This window comes from Balaenoptera musculus, chromosome 20 (genome assembly GCF_009873245.2).
Source record: "Balaenoptera musculus isolate JJ_BM4_2016_0621 chromosome 20, mBalMus1.pri.v3, whole genome shotgun sequence".
In the NCBI taxonomy this organism is placed as follows: domain Eukaryota; kingdom Metazoa; phylum Chordata; class Mammalia; order Artiodactyla; family Balaenopteridae; genus Balaenoptera; species Balaenoptera musculus.
The window spans coordinates 52,936,319-52,954,293 of NC_045804.1; the positions used below are offsets into that span (position 1 = coordinate 52,936,319).

At 52.0% G+C, this 17,975-nt stretch overlaps 1 protein-coding gene and 1 long non-coding RNA gene across 3 annotated transcripts in view; one reads left to right on the forward strand and one right to left on the reverse strand.

The window, feature by feature from the left end:
* Positions 1 to 3,120, forward strand: part of LOC118887052 — a 48,307-nt gene extending 45,187 nt beyond the window's left edge. For both annotated transcript variants that reach the window (XR_005017872.1, XR_005017873.1), the window contains exons 2-3: positions 1,378 to 1,540; positions 2,817 to 3,120. This is a non-coding gene — a long non-coding RNA (uncharacterized LOC118887052). The remainder of the gene's footprint in view (positions 1 to 1,377; positions 1,541 to 2,816) is intronic.
* Positions 3,121 to 9,074: 5,954 nt separating this feature from the next.
* On the reverse strand, positions 9,075 to 16,729 carry LOC118887380 (myosin-13-like). Its single transcript, XM_036838176.1, has 8 exons — positions 16,723 to 16,729; positions 15,352 to 15,399; positions 15,054 to 15,178; positions 13,970 to 14,278; positions 13,631 to 13,888; positions 10,974 to 11,078; positions 10,784 to 10,879; positions 9,075 to 9,338 (listed from the first exon to the last, which is right to left on the reverse strand). Exons 1-8 carry the CDS (start codon positions 16,727 to 16,729, stop codon positions 9,075 to 9,077), a joined length of 1,212 nt encoding a protein of 403 aa, XP_036694071.1.
* Between the last annotated feature and the right edge of the window lie 1,246 nt (positions 16,730 to 17,975).

Here is a 17,975-nt window from a genome sequence, read left to right on the forward strand (position 1 = left end):
CACTGGTCGGGACCTGTCTTCTCACTATGTGATCCCAGGACCAGCAGCGTCAGCACCGTCTGGGGGTGTGTTAGAAATGCAGACGCCCAGGCCTCACCCCAGAGCTAATGAACCAGAAGTGCTGGGGATGGGGCTCAGCTGGCTGCACTCTAACAAGCCCTCCTGGTGATGCTGAGCCCTGCCGGGCAGGACGAGTCCTCCACTCACACCAGATGCAACTCATCGCCCCGGTTCTGCAGCACCAACGATGGTCGGGGTGTGGTCCGCGGATCAGGAGATTGGATACCACTGCAGTCGTCACATGGCTTTAAAAGCCTCCAGACACTCTCAATTTCTGTACTTATCCTGCGGGAGACCGTTAACAAACAGTTCAGAGGTGGGCACTGGCCTCTGAACCACAACGTGAGTAGAATCGCTCCAGATGTGTGCTTCTCAAATTGAATGTGCTCACAGATCACCTGGAGATCCTGTTCAGGGACACATTTGGATTCACTGCATGTGGGAGGGCCTGGGATTCTGCATTTCTGGGCACCCAGGGGATGCTTCTGTGACTAAGTTGATGCTTTTCTGACCCTCTCTACAAGGATCCCCCATGCCCACCACCCGGAAGCCCCCTCCTCCATCTCTCAGGACCCCCCCAAAGCCAGCCTTCAGCCAGGGCTTTGTTTCAGAAGATCCTTGTAAAATGCATTTGCTGGGAAGGAGCAGAATTGAGTCAGTCTCATGTCCTAACATCTCAGCCAGGATTCATCTATCAAATTAGGGAATAGGTTGCCCAGCCCCCAGGGCATAAAACTCACAGGTAGATAACTTTAAAAAATTATACACGGCTTTACAGAGAAATGAAACCTGAAAGAGATGAGAAACTCCATTTCATCACCCTGATTGTGGGCTTGTCTGACACAGGGCTGTCATCAGCATGTATATATTAACTTAAGCTTCTTTCATTTAACTTCTTTTAGTAAATATGTTAATATCTACATCTTCATGTAGTCAAACGCTGTTTGTGCTGTTGCCTTTTAAAGGATACATAACCCTCCAAGTAATCCTAGACTAGCGTGGTGATTGCAAGCTCAGGCCCTACCACTTACTAGCTGTGTGACATTAAGCAAATTCTTAACCTCTCTGAGCCACACTTGTAATATGAGGAGAAAATAGGAGCCACTAACAGAGAAGTTTTGTAACTATTAAATGAGATGATGCATGTCAAGTTCTTAAAACAGCGTCTAGCACATAAAAAGTGCTCAATTAATGTCAGCTGCTGTTATAACTATTACCATAAGGTATTCAGGGAGCCCTCGATTACTAAGCATTTTAGGTTATTTGCAATTATTTTATTATTGTGAAAATGCTGTTATGAATGTTCATCCTTTCCAGCAACCTCTATGGACCGCCTCAGCTGCTCTAGAGGATTCTAAGATGATGAAGACGGTGCTGGCCCTTGAAGAGATGGCAGTTTAGTGATGCTGAGAAACCAGGAAGTGGACGATTACAAGAATCCAAGGGGCCAGAGAGGGATGCGAGAGGGCAAGTGGGGCAGGTGAGAGTCAGGAGCTGCTCGGTGGAGCTCTGGAGGTTTGAGATGAACTTGTAATACCTTTGGGAGGAAGGCACTTCTAAGGCTTGTTATTTATTTCCCCACTTTGTTCCCAGAGCTTAGAACGGCTCCTGGCATGTCATAGGCCCTCCGTCAATCCACTGTTGGCCGGAGGCGTTGCCTGCTTGCTCTCCAGAAGGAGCAATGCCCCGGCAGTGCCACCAGCCTGCTGTGGGCTGGCCCTGGGTCCAGATCCCAGCCGTGTCCTGATCTGGGTCCAGATGTTTTGTCTGGCTCCACCCGGACCTCTCCCTCCTGACTCGTGAGACAGGAAGCTCCTGGCCTTGGGGCAGTGCCTCTGAGCTCCGGGCTTTTCCTTCTCCCGCCAGCAGTGAGAGGCCCGACGTGGAATTCAGGTCACTGGTGGGGGAGGAAATGATGTGATGTTATGAGAAGTTGCACGCTAGCAGAGTGTTGAAGGACGAGGGGTGTCTGCCGTGCCAGCTGGGTCCACAGTGAGTGAAGAGAGATCCTATACATACCCTATGACTGAGAAACTTGTGTCAGCAGTGGTGCCTCTTTGGTGGGAAAGAGATAAGTAAGGAAGAAAGGAAAATGCCAGCTGGCATTTTAGAAGCGCACTCTGTGCCAGGGGGTTTACAGCTGTCATATGGATTTGTCCACACAGTGACCCTGTGGGCAGGCAGCCCAGTTCCAAAAGCAGAAAGCAGACTCAGCAGAGCCCATGGCCGTGTGCTCGTGAGCCCTCGTAATGAAGAGTTGGTGCCCTTTTTCCCCCGACACTGCTTCTGGGAATAGGAGCTTGACCTAGTAGGAGGAATAGGAAACACCCCTCCTGACTCTGGGTTCAGGGGGTTTGGGTGCAGCTGGTCCCCCATGACTGAGAACTGACCAGTCAAAGCCTCACATCCTCCTACCATCTCCTGACCAGGGGCCTGACCATCCGGGCAATTACAGCCAATGAAAACCAGCCCTTTGGCTTTTGCAGGAACTCCTGGGAAAGAGAAGCTCTTAGGCTGCTGGCATAAGATGGTAAGATACAGGATATAAGCCTGGCCATTTGTAATCACAGAGGGGCAGCCTTCCTGGGAATAAAGTTAATTTAGAGGAAAGCAGAACGGAGAGATGGGAAGAGAAAAATAAGAAATCATCTGAAAACCTAGATCCAACTACACGTCTGTGGGCCCAGTCAGCCTGAAGATTGACTACCCTTGAAATGTTCATTTAGGTGAACCAATAAATCTTCTTTTTTGCCTAGACATTGAAGCTGAACTTCTGTCACAGCTGAATGAGTTCCTATGCCCCAGCCGTGGAATTGGGACTTGGATGGCATGGTCCACATTTCCTTCCCGTCCTCCGCACCTTCCCTACACTCTGCAGGATGCAGTTCTTAGCCCTGAGAAATCCTCTCAATTTGCTGCCTTGAATCAGTTGACCTGGTAGGACTTGTGGGAACATGGAGGGTGGGCTTGGCCCTACATACTCCAGTATCTTTATATACAGAATTGCACATTTGTTTTTACTTGGGTTTCATTGGTTCCACTTAGTGGTGTGCTGGTAAATGTTTAACAAGCTAACAAATAAAAAAGCCCTGCATTGACGTGTTTGCCAGTTTCCGTGGTGTAAATATTTCCACCACCGCCAGGTTCAGGATCCCCCGTGACATCACTGAATGCGGAGACAGGAAGAGATGTAAGCAGCCCTCCATTGGAGAGTATTTCTACCACACAGATTTAATAGTCATAAATCATAGATCATGACAGAATGTAGTAAATTAGTTATATGTATTGATTTTTTTTTTTAAGAAATTCACGTTCTTTTATTTATTTATTTATTTATTTATGACTGTGTTGGGTCTTCGTTTCTCTGCGAGGGCTTTCTCTAATTGTGGCAAGCGGGGACCACTCTTCATCGCGGTGTGCGGGCCTCACCATCGCGGCCTCTCTTGTTGCGGAGCACAGGCTCCAGACGCGCAGGCTCAGCAGTTGTGGCTCACGGGCCCAGTTGCTCCGTGGCATGTGGGATCTTCCCAGACCAGGGCTCGAACCCGTGTCCCCTGCATTGGCAGGCAGACTCTCAACCACTGCGCCACCAAGGAAGCCCTGTATTGATTTTTTATTACCTTTGTTTTTAGTGTACAGGTCCTCCCTGACTTAACGATGGTTCGACTCACAATTTTTCAACTTTATGAAAGCAGTATGCATTTAGTAGAAACTGTGCTTTGAATTTTGAATTTGGACCTTTTGCCCGGCCTAGCGGAATGCAGTCTGACCCTCTGGTGATGCTGGCAGGGCCGCAGCCACAGCTCCCAGGCAGCAAGGCAGTCACAAGGGGAAACAACTGATACACTAACAGCCATTCTGCACCCAGACGACTACTGTATTTTTCACTTTCAGTACCGTATTCAGTACATTACACGAGACAGTCAACACTTTAGTATCAAATAGGGTTTGCGTTAGATGATTTTGGCCAACTATAGGCTAATGTAAGGGTTCTGACCGCGTTCAAGGGAGGCTGGGCTAAGCTACAATGTTTGGTAGGTTTGACGTATTAAATGCATTTTTGACTTAACAATGTTTTCAATTTACAGTGGGTTTACTGGGATGTGACTCCATCGTAAGTCGAGGAAGATCTGTAATTTATCTCATTGCAATATTACAAAATTTAATTTTAATAATAAGTAAAGCATGAAATTTAATTTTAAGAACTGGTTCACAGAATTCCTAAAAATTTTTATAATTGGCTCTTGCGAGCTGGTACGAGCTGGTTCCAGGACACCACCGATGCCACTTAGATCTCAGCAGGAAGGGACTGCTTCTTCCTGGGTTTAAGAGCTATGAGTTTAAATGGACAAAAGGGACCTGGATGAAATCCTAAAAGCTTGATTTGAGGGGAGGTCTGTGTCAAGTTGAAGTGTGCAGTGAAACTGAGTGGGTCATTAGCGATCCGAATGGGATTTATGACCTGGAGATGTACGCTGGCCGCAGTGAGGTCGTGGTGCTTTGCATGGCCAGCTGGCCCCGCTCCATAGGCGGGCCGTGGAGCAGGGAAATAGATGTGCAGGGTAGGGTGTGTATCAGCCAGGGCTCCGGCAGGAAGCAGGCGACACACTCAGATCAGCATAATGTGTGGGGTGTTCGAGGGAGAGACTCTTTTGGGAGGTGTGGGCAGGTTTAGGGAGGCCACAGGGGTAGGGCAGAGCTCCAGGTGCAAGCGGGGTGAGGGGACCGGTCACTGGAGATGGACACAGAGAGGGCTGGGGAGTGCGATGCCTGAAGGAAATGGGACCTTTGCCTGCAGGGAGGGATGCAGGGAATAAAGGGCCTCTCTCTCCTCTTCCCCTCTGCTTTTCTGTCTCAGCTCCCCGTTGGCTGGATCCACCCAAAGGCCAGAGGGCAAGGAAACCCATTGTTTCGACCCCTTCTGGGACAGGAGAAAGGTGGGAGGGGTGTGAAGGATCCGATGGCAAAGGTCTTGACTTGGGTATCTCACTGTGGAGTGGACGCCCTGATTCTTTGTCTTGGGCCTAGGAAAAGGGCCAAGAGACTCACTTTTGGAAGCTCCACGGGCCACCTTCATCCCAGAGAAACCCGGGGTCTGATCGCCCATCCCTGCTAGGGGCAGAGGGCTGTTTGTGGAGGTCCACTGCCTTCTACTCTGGGGCCAGCACTTCTCTTCCAGCCCGGTGGTTCCTGGGGTGAGGAGAGTGGGGTCTGGGAGAAGACCCTTGGCCATGGTCCCACCCTCTGCTGCCAGGGCCATCACTGGGGCCCACTCGGTGCCTGTCCGGTCCTAGGCCTCCATCTCAGATTCTGCAGGGTCCTCTTCTACGGACACTCAGTTGAGGGGGCCCTGGTCTGGGAGCCCCGAGACCTGGGCGTCTGGCTCTGACACTTCATCCTGTGGGGTTACCAGATCCTGTCACGAATCTGAATTTTCTCATCTGCAAAACCAGTGGCCTGGATAGGATGATCCTGATTCCCAAGGACACCTCTGACTCTGAACGTCTAATGTCAAGACTTCAGGGGTGCAATCTCTAGGTCATTTGCAAAATGAAAAGCATGTCTTTCCATAGCCAGGAGGTGGCAGCAAAGCTCTGTTTTGAAGAGGCCTGTGGGTCCGGGTAGGTTCTGTTCTCCCAGGCCCCAGAACTCGAAGCCCAGGTTTGGTGGCTAGGTTTCACTGCTGAATGATGATAATAATAATGACAACAACAACGATATCATTATTATTGTCATTCTTGTTAGTAAAACATCTCCAGTTAGCGCAGTACTGCGTTTCTGGGGGAAATCTCTTGCACAGCATCACGCAGGAATCTTTCAACAACTTCATCCTGAGGTAGGAAGTTCCAGGACTTCCTACCCCATGTTGAGGCTCAGAGACATTCCCTTACTTGCCCAAGGCCTTCTGGAAAGTATGATGTGCTGGAGACCTGGGGGCCCAGGGTGGGGAGGTGGGGGACCAGGTCAGTGCAGAGATGCTAGGCAGCTCCAGGTGACCTGGGGAGTGTTTGAGCTGATGGAATTCAGATCTGCTTCTGTTGGGGTGTCAGAAGGGAGTGATTCCACAGGAAATTTTTTTGATGACCCTCAAATGCATGGTGTGTTAGCTCCTCAAACCAGAGGAAGCTCCTTAGAGACACAGTCAAAGCCCCAGCCCATCTGGACCCTTGTCTTACACTCCCCCTGTGCCCTTAGACCATGTGTTACCTCTGCCCGCCATGATGACAGGCTACCAGGGTACAAACTGTGTGTCTGGCTCCAGACCAAGGGCGTTCCTTGCATATTCTCACTTACTTCTCAGTAAAGCCCTCTAAAGTACATTGTTACATCCCGTTTTATACGTGAGGAAGCTGAGGCTTAAAGTCATGAAGTAAGATGTTCCAAATCACACAGCTATGAATGGCAGGGCAAGACTGGGACGCCGGCAGGTTGGCCCCCAGGGCTCTCACCACGGAAGCCCACGCCCGCACAGAGGGAAGGCCACTGTGTGTGTGAGACTCTGTGCTGTACGGTGTGTCCGAAGAGCTGCCATGTCAGCTCCCGCTCAGCATTGGAAAAGCCACGGTCCATCTGCAACCCCGTTAGAAAATGAAGGTATTAATATCTGCCTGACCTCCTGATGGGCTTGTTGGGAGGCCAGGATGGAAAAGAGGAAAACGGTCCCATAAATACTCAGCATCATACAAAATTGTTCGTGTATTTGAAATTGTATTACTTTTATTGGGAGGGCGATGCAGTAGGGTGGCAGAAATGTAGGATTAGGATCTGGTATCTGGGGGCTTTGAGAACAGCCTTGGTTTCCTTGTCTGTAAAATTGAGGAGATTGAAGAGATCTTTTTTTTTTTTTTTTTTTTTTTTTAAAGAGGCAAATGAGAGCTCAAATTCCCACGACCTCCACTGGCCTCTTTTTTTTTTTTTTTAATGATTATTCTATGTTTATTTTTATTTATTTTATTTATGGCTGTGTTGGGTCCCCGCTTCTGTCCGAGGGCTTTCTCCAGTTGTGGCAAGCGGGGGCCACTCTTCATCACGGTGCGCGGGCCTCTCACCATCGCGGCCTCTCCCGTAGTGGAGCACAGGCTCCAGACGCGCAGGCTCAGCAATTGTGGCTCACGGGCCCAGCCGCTCCACGGCATGTGGGATCCTCCCAGACCAGGGCTCGAACCTGTGTCCCCTGCATTGGCAGGCAGATTCCCAACCACTGCGCCACCAGGGAAGCCCGAAGAGATCATTTTTAATGACTCTTTGAGTCCTCAAGTTTAGCCATGATGATGGTGAGCACGGTGATGATAGTGGTGATGATGGTGATGATGGTGATGGTGATGATGGTGATGATGGTGATGGTGATGTCAGACATCTGAGATCACCCGACCTCAGAATCATTTCCTGCCACCACTACTGGTGCCACCCATCCTTAACTTCCAACCCCACTGTGTCAAAGGCACAAGGGGTGGGCTGGGGATGAGATGGAAAGGAGGATCTAGAAGGCCAGAGAGAAGGGACGATCTAAGATGTTAGAGAGTGCATCTCAGTGCCTGGTACATAGTAAGCCAGAAACCCTGCACCCCTTGCCAACACCCCAACCCCCCATCTGTCCCAGGGAAGCTGTGATTTTTATTGGTATCTCTGCCTTACAGAATAAGGAAATTGAGGCTCAGACCATTAGTCTTAAGTTGCCCAAGGCCACACAGTTGGTATGTGATAATACTGGGATTCCATGCAGGTTTGCTGGAACCCGAAGTCCATGCCCCTGACCACACGGGTCAGTCTGACCATTGAGGCAACTCAGGTTCAGGGAATGTATGCGGCCAACCCAGGCCACTCAGCTGTTGCTACTACGTGGTCAGGCCGAGGCTCAGATTTAGTCTTGGCTTCTGATCCTGTGCTTGTTTGTCCTGCTGCTTTACTACCCTTCAGGGTAAGCAAGCCAACATAATCACACTCAGCAAGATCTGGCTGGGATCTGGGAGTGACCCTGAGACTAGCTGCGCCCCTCACCCTTGGCTCAAGCACCGGGGGGGAGGATCCATGTGTGTGGAGAGGAGGAGCAGGGCTTGCAGGATAGGCCAGCCCCTAGGCAGTCCTCCCCGAAGCATCTGTCCTCCCAGGAATGAATCCCAGGTTCAGGAGCGCCTACTACCTCCAAAGATGTTCTGGGAGCTGTGGGTGGTCTGAGAGGAGTGGAGACACGGCCGCTGGGGGGGACGGGATGGAAAAGTAGAGCTGCTTGGTGGAAAGAGCCCTGCTTGGGGGGCCTGGGATCTTGGGGTCTAGTCTCCCACCGCCCTAGACAACTACAGTCAGAGTGCTTAGTCTAGCTGGGTCCAGTTTCCCTGTCTGTAAATTTAGGGGAACTGAATTGGAAAGAATTATGAGTTCCTAGGCAGAAAAAGGGGTATGATTGTCTGAAAGGGTTTTTATTTTTAACTGCTGGGGAGCTGGTGATCTATCTCGCGATGGGTTGGATTTCCACCTTTCCTTCTCGGGGCCAGGAGGGTCTGCTTTCACATCCCTTACTTTCTTTATAGTTTATAAATAAACCTGGCAAGAATCTGAAAACCACCGCACGGAGGAGGAATGGACGGTGATGATAAACACAGCAGAGCCAGGGATCCCAGTAGTCAGGAGAATTTATTTCTCACGACACCTTCTCTCCGTTTTCCCGAGGTGTCCCATGGCAACGGGCATTGGGAAGGGCTCATTCTTCCATCTTCTGGGGGGAGAAAAAGAATCCTACGCAGGAAATGAGTTAAACCAAAGGTGAGGCGAGGCACTGTCTTCAAGTGGGGGCAGCTGGAGATGCTGGAGCCTCAGAAAAATATTCAGGCGTGGCTTTATCCCCCTTTGTGCGTTGTAAAAACAAACCAGTCGAGCTCCCGGAGTTGGGGGAATCCTTCCAAAAGCAGGGGCTTCTTGGGCAGCGCCTCTTGCAACAGGGAGGGGTGGGGATGATAGGGTGGTCTGGCCCCTGGTCCCGCACTGCTCCCGTGAGCCTGGAACCACGGGGGTCCAGGCTAAAGCAGAGACATTCGTGGATGCACGGCCAGCAGCGGGGAAGATGCGCTGACAGGCACCCTCCAAACTCTGCTGGGTGCTGCCTGGTCCTGGGTCCTAGGACGTCTGGGGAGGAAGTCTGCTCTCACCTGGGCCCCCATGTCTCGGCTCTCGGCCCTCAGCTTGCTGAGCCGGGACTCGGCGATGTCCGCCCGGTCTTTGGCCTCCTCCAGCTCGTGCTGGGCCCTCCGGCACCTGGACGGCTGCGTGCTGCCCTTCTGCTCCTGGACGGAAGGGGGAGGGGGCAGGAGGCTGAGGGAGTCCCTCACTCTGGCGCTGAGGCCCCCGGTCCCTGATGGCCTCTGGGGGGAACCAGGAGAGCTTGGGCCCCCAGTTCCCTGAGGGCAGAGGAGGGAAAGCTGAGCTCTGCAGCGGTGAAGACGGTGCCCCTGGCTCCTGTGTACACTGCCTTGCGGGTCTGCTGCCCCCCAGGGTGCCTGCATGTCCCCCTGCACCCCGCCTCTCTGCCATCCCCCCAACCCCAGAGCTCTTTGGAGGAAATCCAAGTGTCCCAAGGCATGTGGAGCTGTCAGAGACCAAAGGTCCAGCGCCGCCCCCCCCGCACCCCCCCCCCCGCCCCGGGCCTGCTCCCAGTACTGTCTGCCTGCAGTCAGGGCATTGTATGAGTCTGAGGGCCATCCAGGGGTTTCTGATGAAGGCGGCCTCCCGGGGCCCCTCCAGCCTGGCCAGTCCTGCTGCAACTGTACTGATCCTCCCCCAACTTAACCAGTTCAGATCTGCTTCCCAGAGGTCAGGACAGAAGCACCAGGCTCTTGGGCGGGGAGTAAAGAGGACGGGGGGAAGCCATATCCTCAGTCATTTATCTAGGGCAGACTCCCCCAGGTTCTGTTCCTCAGGACAAGTCCTGTGGGAGGCTCTGCCTCCGGTACAGAGATGCCAAGGTCCATTAAAGGGTGGGAAATGCTACAATCTAGAGCGCCTTTTCCACTATGGGGTCCATCCCATGTTACCTGCAAAATCTGAGAAATCCTTGAAGTAAAGCCACCCATCCAACTCTGTGTAACCCAGAGTTTCCCAAACGATTTCTTTTCTGTAAAATACCTACCCCTCCCCCCCACCTGCTGCCCCAACTTCCTGCTATTAACATCCTCCAGACCTAGTGTCCCCAGAAGATATTTGGGAAATGTTGGTTTCAGCCCAAACTATTTCCTCACTGTTGGTTTCACCTGTTTGCTCAAGGGCAGATAAAAAAGGATGACCTGGAGGGTGGGAGCTAGGGAGGCCAGGGAAAGATGGAGGTGGTAGAAGCCAGGGCCAGGGCTGAGATGGGATGATGTGAATTAGGGTCAGGTGTTCAAGGTTAGCTCACAGGGCAGGGAATTCTGAGTAAGTTGGGGGTGGGTGGAGTCAGCCAGTGTGGGTGGGATTAAAGCCAGGTGGGCTGAGGCAGAGGGAAGGGATGGAGGGGCGGGGCCAGGACTGATGAGGCAGGAAGCCCAGGGGAGGGGGAGGGGGGGCAGGTTTGCATAATGCAGACCGGGGAGGGAAAGGGCAGGCGTCCTGAGCTTGTGTTTATAGCCTGCAAATGAAAACTCAGGCCTCAGCTGCCGCGGGCGCTGTGAAACTCAGGCCTTAGCTGCCGCGGGCGCTGTGAAACACGGACGGACTCCTGCTCGGGGCCAGGGCGCCCCCGGGACCCCCTACTCACGGCCTCCTCCGCCTGCTTCCTGGAAGCCTTCACTTTGGCCTGCAGCTTGCCCACCAGGTCGTGGAGCCTGAGTATGTTCCTGCGGTCCTCCTCGGCCTGCCAACACAGCGTCGGTGCCAGGGCCCCGGGCCCCCTCCCCCGCCGCTTCTGTCCGGTCTGATCCGGGGGATGCAGGAGAGCCGTTGCCTACCTGGTAAGTCATTTCCTCCACCTTGCGTTCGTATCTGTGCGCGCCCTTCGGGGCCTCGGCTCCCCCCTTCTGCTCAGCCTCTAGCCCGCTATCTAACTCCTGCACCTGCACCCAGAAGAGAACACAGAGGTCAGGTCACGCCTCCCAGGCTTTTTCACCCACTCATGTGCCGGTTGTTTTAGGGTAAACTCAAGATGCTCTAATTATATTTTGCGCAGATGTCTCCTCCTAGGGCTCAGGGACATATGTGGTCCCCAAGGCCTCCACGAGTCCGTGCCGTGGCTTTGTGCGAGTGACAACGAGACGCCGTCTTTGGGCAGGAGCATCCCCGGGCGCACGCGCCTTGCCTCGCGGACCAGGCTTTGCAAAAAAGTGACGCCTCCTCTGGGGCCATGCAGCTCGGTGAGGGCTTCCTGATCAAGGAAGGTGGCAGGGGTCATGGAGAGAACCTGGGCCAGGTAGAGTCAAAGGTGTGTTTCAGGCCCCGGTCCAGCTGATCGATCCAAAGTAAGTCAGTTGTCATCACTGAGTATGAGTTTCGGTGTATTTAGAATGGTGATGATAATTCCTGCCCAAACTGCCTTGAATGTGGGGATCAAATGAGACAAAGTCTGTGAAAGTATTTTTCGGTGATAAAGCACTACACAGGTATTGTTGATTTCATAGCTGTGTCTGCCGTTCCTGAAGTCGTGAGGGGGCAGGGCAGCCGCTGAGAGCGCAGGTCACCACCTGGGGCCCGGTTCCTCAAGCCAGAGAGAGCCCGGTGGTGGAGGCGGCAGCCAATCCCTGGGCATCCCAGTAGCCACAGAGAGGGCGGCTCTGGGCCTGCAGACTCACTGGAGCAACCTTGAAACCTACCAGTGGAACAGGCAGCTCTGGGCACTGTTCCAGAAGAGGCCCCGCCCACCGGCCCTGGGAAGCTGTCTTCCACCAGCTTCCCTGGGAATTCTCTCTAGGCCTCTGTAAGGTTCATGGAACTAAGATAACTGGGCAGCTTGGGGTTGGAGGACAGTCAAGGTGCCTCACCACGCCAGAGGGGAGGTTGGCGGAGGGTTCCCTGCCGACCCAGGAATCAAAGTATCAAAGAGGGTGGCATGGGATCTAGTTCCTCCGTCCAGGGAGGGGTCCATGTGAAGGACAAGCCCAAGTTTGTTTTAATAGAAGAGAACTGGGAATAATTAAAAATAAGCATTTAAAGAATTTGGGGGGAGCTCTGACTTCCCTGGTGTTTACTTGTGTTACTCGTGTGTCTACAGCCTTGTAGGTTTTAGCCAAAAAATTGTTTCACATTGAAAGTGTACAGGTGCTGGTGACCACGTCCCTGGGAGGCTGGCATGAAGAATGTGTTTGGGTCTTTCCTGCTAGGAGAAGGTGTTTCCTTCTCTTCTCCTCCCCTTCCTCCTCTTTCCCTCTTTCCTGCCCCTTCTCTGGGGGACAACAGAGTTGTTAGGATGATGACAAACGAGAAAACATTTGCAATGTGCATTACTGAAAAAATATTTCCTTCCTTAATATGTAAAAAAGACAAATCATTAAGAAAAAAGGGCAAAAGTACAAATAGCTAAGACACACCAGAAGAAATACAAATAGCCAACAAATACGACAAAATGTTCCACCTCATTAGTAATCAAAGAAATAAGAATTTTTAAAATGAGGCATTTTCAACCATAAAATCGGTGAAGATTAAAAAAAATAATAGCTAAGCACTCTCACTTATTTTCCCCATGGGAGTAAAAATTGGGACAACTTTGTTAAAGACCAATTTACAACATATCATAAATGTCTTTGCTGTTTTGACCATGAATATATACTTCCAGGAATATACTTACTTTTAGGAATATTAAGGAAATAGTAATCATGGATATATGTGAAAATTTAATTATGAAGAAGGTAGTCATACAATCTTCTAATCATAAAATTTTTATTGGGAACAGTCTAAAAATATCCAACCGTAGAAGACTGATTAAATAAATGTGCCATAATACACAACTAAAATGGACTGCTTTTCTGCCATTAAAAAACTGTATCATAGAAAACTATTTTAAAATATAGAAATATGTTCACAACACGTTGTTAAATGAAAAAAAGGTGCAAAAGGATTGATCACGTTTACAAAAAATATCATATTTATGTATAGAAACAAGAGCCTAGAATAGGAGATCCTAAAATGCTAACAATATGGTTGGTATTTTTCTAGTTTTTTGGCTAATTCAAAAAATAGTTTTTAAAGCAAGGAATTTTGGGGGAATTCCCTGGCAGTCCAGTGATTAGGGCTTTGTGTTTCCACCGCGCAGGGCGCGGGTTCGATCCCTGGTTGGGGAACTAAGATCCCGTATGCCATGTGGTGTGGTCCAAAAAAATAAGAAATGAAACAAGGAATTCTTTAACTTTCCTAAAAGTAATTATTTCAAAAGACAATCCTAATTTTCTAAGCTTGCAGCTTAAATGTTACTGCCTCTGTGAAGCCTTTTCCAGCCCTTTTATGCAATAATTTGTCATGCCTTGCTCTGATTTCCCCATGATCTTTTATCTTCAGATAAAAGAAAGCTCAGCAATCTGTCCATCTAGAGACAAAGTTATTCCGAGAACTAGGCCTAATGAAAGTTTGTCTTGACCACTAGCCTGGAAGGAGCGGTGGGAACTCCTCTCCGTCAAGCCTGGGTCCTGCCTGCCTCCAGGGTGGACCCAGAGTGGAGTGAGGACGGACACACGTGGGAGTGAAGGAGCTGCACGCGGTCGCTGGCCTCCAGCAGCTCGTGCTCCGCCAGCTTGCGGGTGCGCTCCGTCCGCGCCAGGGCCACCTTCCTCTCCTCCGGCTCCTCCAGCAAGAGGCCATTCCTGCGCTCCACGAGGGCCAGCTGCTCCTTGAGGTCCTCGCTGCTCCTCAGGGCGTCATCCAGATGCAGCTGGGAGTCCTTCACGAGAAACCAGGGGTGAGACCGGAGCCCAGGGCAGGCTGAGGTCCCGCCAGGCTCCTCCAGGGGCCGTGCACTCACCTTGAGCTGGCTCTGGACTGAGCACAGGTGTTTCTGGGTCTCTGCCACCTGGCGGTTGGAGTGGCCCAGCTGAATCTCCATCTCACTGAGGTCTCTCTCCATCTTCTTCTTCAGCCTCAGAGCAACATTCCGGCTCCGGATCTCAGCATCCAGCACGCTTTGCATGGCCTTTGCTGCCCGCTGGCTGTTTCTTTTCAGCTGCTCGATTTCTTCTTCCTTCTCAGTGATCTTGCGGTCAAGCTCAGATTTCAGCTGGTTCAACTCTAGCTGGACACGCAAAATCTTGCCCTCTTCATGCTTCAAGGAACCCTGATAAAAGTAAAGGAGTGATTGGGATTGCCGGGGGCAGCCACCTTCTTGAATGAGGTTTTTCATCCCCATTAGGATAAAAAGGGTATTATTAGGCTCATTTTACAAATAAATAGAACAGTACTCAAAAAGGTCAAACAGTTTGCTCCCAAATTGTTACTAGGAATGAAACTAGAACTGAAGCTTTGTTGTTAACAATCTTATGTCTTGAGAAGGACAGAGCATCGTTTTCAATTGGTAAAAATTTTGATTACTGTGTCTTTTTAAATAGTGACCATAAGTCAGGGGCCAACCTCTGCTCAAAAAAGACAGAGAAAGACAGAGGAATTGCTCTCCTGTTATCCTGCACAGTGCAAATTTCCCTAGACCCTCTTAAGCATCCGCCCCTCACTGGCCACAGCTGGTGATTGCATCAGGATCCTGCACTCTTTGGACCACACAGAATTCCCAGCAGCCAAAGATGACCGTGTATAACTCTCTGTTAAAACTAAGGGATTCTGAGCTGGCTCTCAGGATGTTTGGTGATTGAGTTCTTGCTTTCTGAGAGGAAGACGTTGAGGACATAATGAACAAGTTATTATTCAATAGGAGAAATACGATGGACTAGAGAACACTCATGAGGCGAGGCAGCAGAGAGCAGCTGGTCCCCCCCAGGGCGGGGGTGGGGCTGGATTCTTCCCATTGGAGCCCCAGTGCCTCCTGCAGGAAGGGCCCCTGGGGGTGGTCTAGTCCCCTTCCTCAGCGCCCCGCCCTCCTTCACATCTCAGACACGTGCCTCCACCTCTTCCAGGGCAGCCTGGAGGTCTGACTTTTCTTGCTGCACTTGCTTCCTGGTCTTCTCCAATTCCTGAAGATTCTTGCTCATTTCCGCAATCTGCATGGTTAAGTCGGAAATCTCTTCTGCAAAGGACAGGCTTGATTTAGGCTGTTTTCACAGGCTCTGTCTGATAGCACCGGCATTTGCCAGGGAATTTGGGGATTGGTGATTCATTCATGACCTTCATATAGGAGAGGACAAAGACAGTGAAACCTTTCGGGGGAGGTGTCGACAAGACACAGGTGTGTGGCCTCACCTGAAGATGCAGAGGGAGGAACAACAGAACACCTGTATGACCCTGAACCTTCACACGGTACACAAAAGGGTCACAGAGAGGACCGGGGGAGACTACTGTGGAGAAAACACATAGAATCATGGTCTCAGAAATAGAAGGGGCTTTAGAGGGCATTGGGTCTGGTCTAGTTTTGTAGGTCAGCGGTCTGAGATCCTAAGGGATCTAGTGACAGGATCAAGGACACAAAGCCATGTAGAGACAGAATCCATGGAAGATATGTTCTGTAGAAGAGCACGGAGCTTAGCAGCCCAGCGAACCCTCTGTTCTCGAGAACAAGGCTTGGCTGTGACTATGCCTTACATTGGGGAAGTTTGGTTCCCAGGGTAAAGTGAATAGATGGGAGGATTTTGTGGGGCATCGGGAAGGAGGAGGCTGTGGCCAAATGGGGGAGTGGTGGCCAGAAGAGAAGGGGGGCTGTCACACACCTGTGATAAGGAGAGAGCTGGGGGCTGTCACACCCCTGTGACGGGAAGACAGCTGGGGCCTGTCACATACCTGTGGATGGGGAGACAGTGGGGGCAGTCACATACCTGTGATGTGGAGACGGCTGGGAGCTTGTCACATACCTGTGATGGGGAGAGAGTTGGGGGCTGTCAGGCACCTGTGGTGCGGAGACAGCTGGGGGCTTTCACATACCTGTGATGGGGAGACAGCTGGGGGCGTCACACACCTGTGATGGGAAGCGATGGGGACCGTTAAACACCTGTGATGGAGAGAGAGCTGGGGGCTTTCAAATACCTGTGATTGGGAGAGAGATTGGGGGCTGTCGTTCACACTAGTGATGCGGAGACAGCTGGGGGCTCTCAGATACATGAGATGGGGAGACAACTAGTGGCTGCCACATACCTGTGATGTGGAGATACTGGGGTCTGTCACATAACTGTGATGGGGAGAGAGCACTGGGGTTTCGCACACCTGTGATGGGGAGAGAGCTGGGGCTCACACATACCTGTGATGCGTAGACAGCTAGTGGTTGTCACATACCTGTGATGTGGAGAGAGTTGGGGGCTGTCAGGCTCCTGTGATGCGGAGACAGCTGGGGGCTGTCAGATACCTGTGATGGGGAGAGAGGTGGGGGCTGTCACTCACCTGTGATGGGGAGAGAGCTGGGGGCTGTCACTCACCTGTGATGGGGAGAAAGCTGGGGGCTGTCACACACCTGTGATGGGGAGAGGGATGGGGACTGTCAAACACCTGTGATGGGGAGAGAGCTGGGGGTTGTCACATACCTGTTATGTGGAGACAGATGGGGGCTGTCACATACCTATGGTGGGGAGAGAGTTGGGGGCTGTCAGGCACCTGTGATGCTGAGAGCTGGGGACTGTCACATACCTGTCATGGGGAGAGAGCTGGGGGCTTACAATTACCTGCGATGGGGAGAGAGCTGAGGGCTGTCACACACCTGTGATGGGGAGATAGCTGGGGGCTATCACTCACCTGTGATGGGGGAGACCTGGGGGCTGTCACATACCTGTGATGGGGAGAGTGCTGGTGGCTGTCACACAAAAGTGATGTGGAGAGAGCTTGGGGCTGTCACTCACCTGTGATGGGGAGAGAGCTGGGGGCTGTCACACACCTGTGATGGGGAGAGAGATGGGGACTGTCAAACACCTGTGATGGGGAGAGAGCTGGGGGCTTTCACATACCTGTGATGCGGAGACAGCTGGGGGCTGTCACATACCTATGATGGGGAGAGAGCTGGGGGCTGTCAGGCACCTGTGATGCGGAGAGAGCTGGGGGCTGTCACACACCTGTGATGGGGAGACAGCTGGGGGCTGTCACATACCTGTGATGTGGAGACAGCTGGGGCCTATCATATACCTGTGATGGGGAGAGAGTTGGGGGCTGTCAGGCACCTGTGATGGGGAGACAGCTGGGGGCTGTCACTCACCTGTGATGGGGAGACAGCTGGGGGCTGTCACTCACCTGTGATGGGGAGAGAGCTGGGGGCTGTCACTCACCTGTGATGCGGAGAGAGCTGGTGGCTGTTTCATACCTGTGATGTGGAGACATCTGGGGCCTGACACATACCTGTGATGGGGAGAGAGTTGGGGGCTGTCAGGCACCTGTGATGCGGAGACAGCTGGGGGCTGTCACATACCTGTGATGGGGAGAGAGTTGGGGGCTGTCAGGCACCTGTGATGCGGAGACAGCTCTGGGCTGTCACATACCTTTGATGGGGAGAGAGTTGGGAGCTGTCGGGCACCTGTGATGTGGAGACACCTGGGGGCTGTCACATACCTGTGATGGGGAGAGAGCTGGGGGCTTAAAATCACCTGTGATGGGGAGAGAGCTGGGGGCTGTCACTCACCTGTAATGGGGAGAGAGCTGGGGGCTGTCACTCACCTGGGATGCGGAGAAAGCTGGTGGCTGTTACATACCTGTGATGTGGAGAGAGCTGGGGGCTGTCACATACCTGTGAAGGGGAGAGTGTTGGCGGCTGTCAGGCACTTGTGATGCGGACACAGCTGGGGGCTCTCACATACCTGTGATGGGGAGAGAGCTGGGGGCTTAAAATTACCTGCGATGGGGAGAGAGCTGGGGGCTGTTACACACCTGTGATGCGGAGATAGCTGGGGGCTGAT

What these genes read in the sequence shown, in the direction of transcription:
- LOC118887380 (XM_036838176.1), bottom strand. An exon ending in CTGCCCTGGAAGAGGTGGAG is followed by an intron (nt 14,279 to 15,053) that starts GCACGTGTCTGA and finishes TACTTTTATCAG; the next exon opens with GGTTCCTTGAAGCATGAAGA. An exon ending in GGAAGCAGGCGGAGGAGGCC is followed by an intron (nt 9,339 to 10,783) that starts GTGAGTAGGGGG and finishes CCTTCCGTCCAG; the next exon opens with GAGCAGAAGGGCAGCACGCA.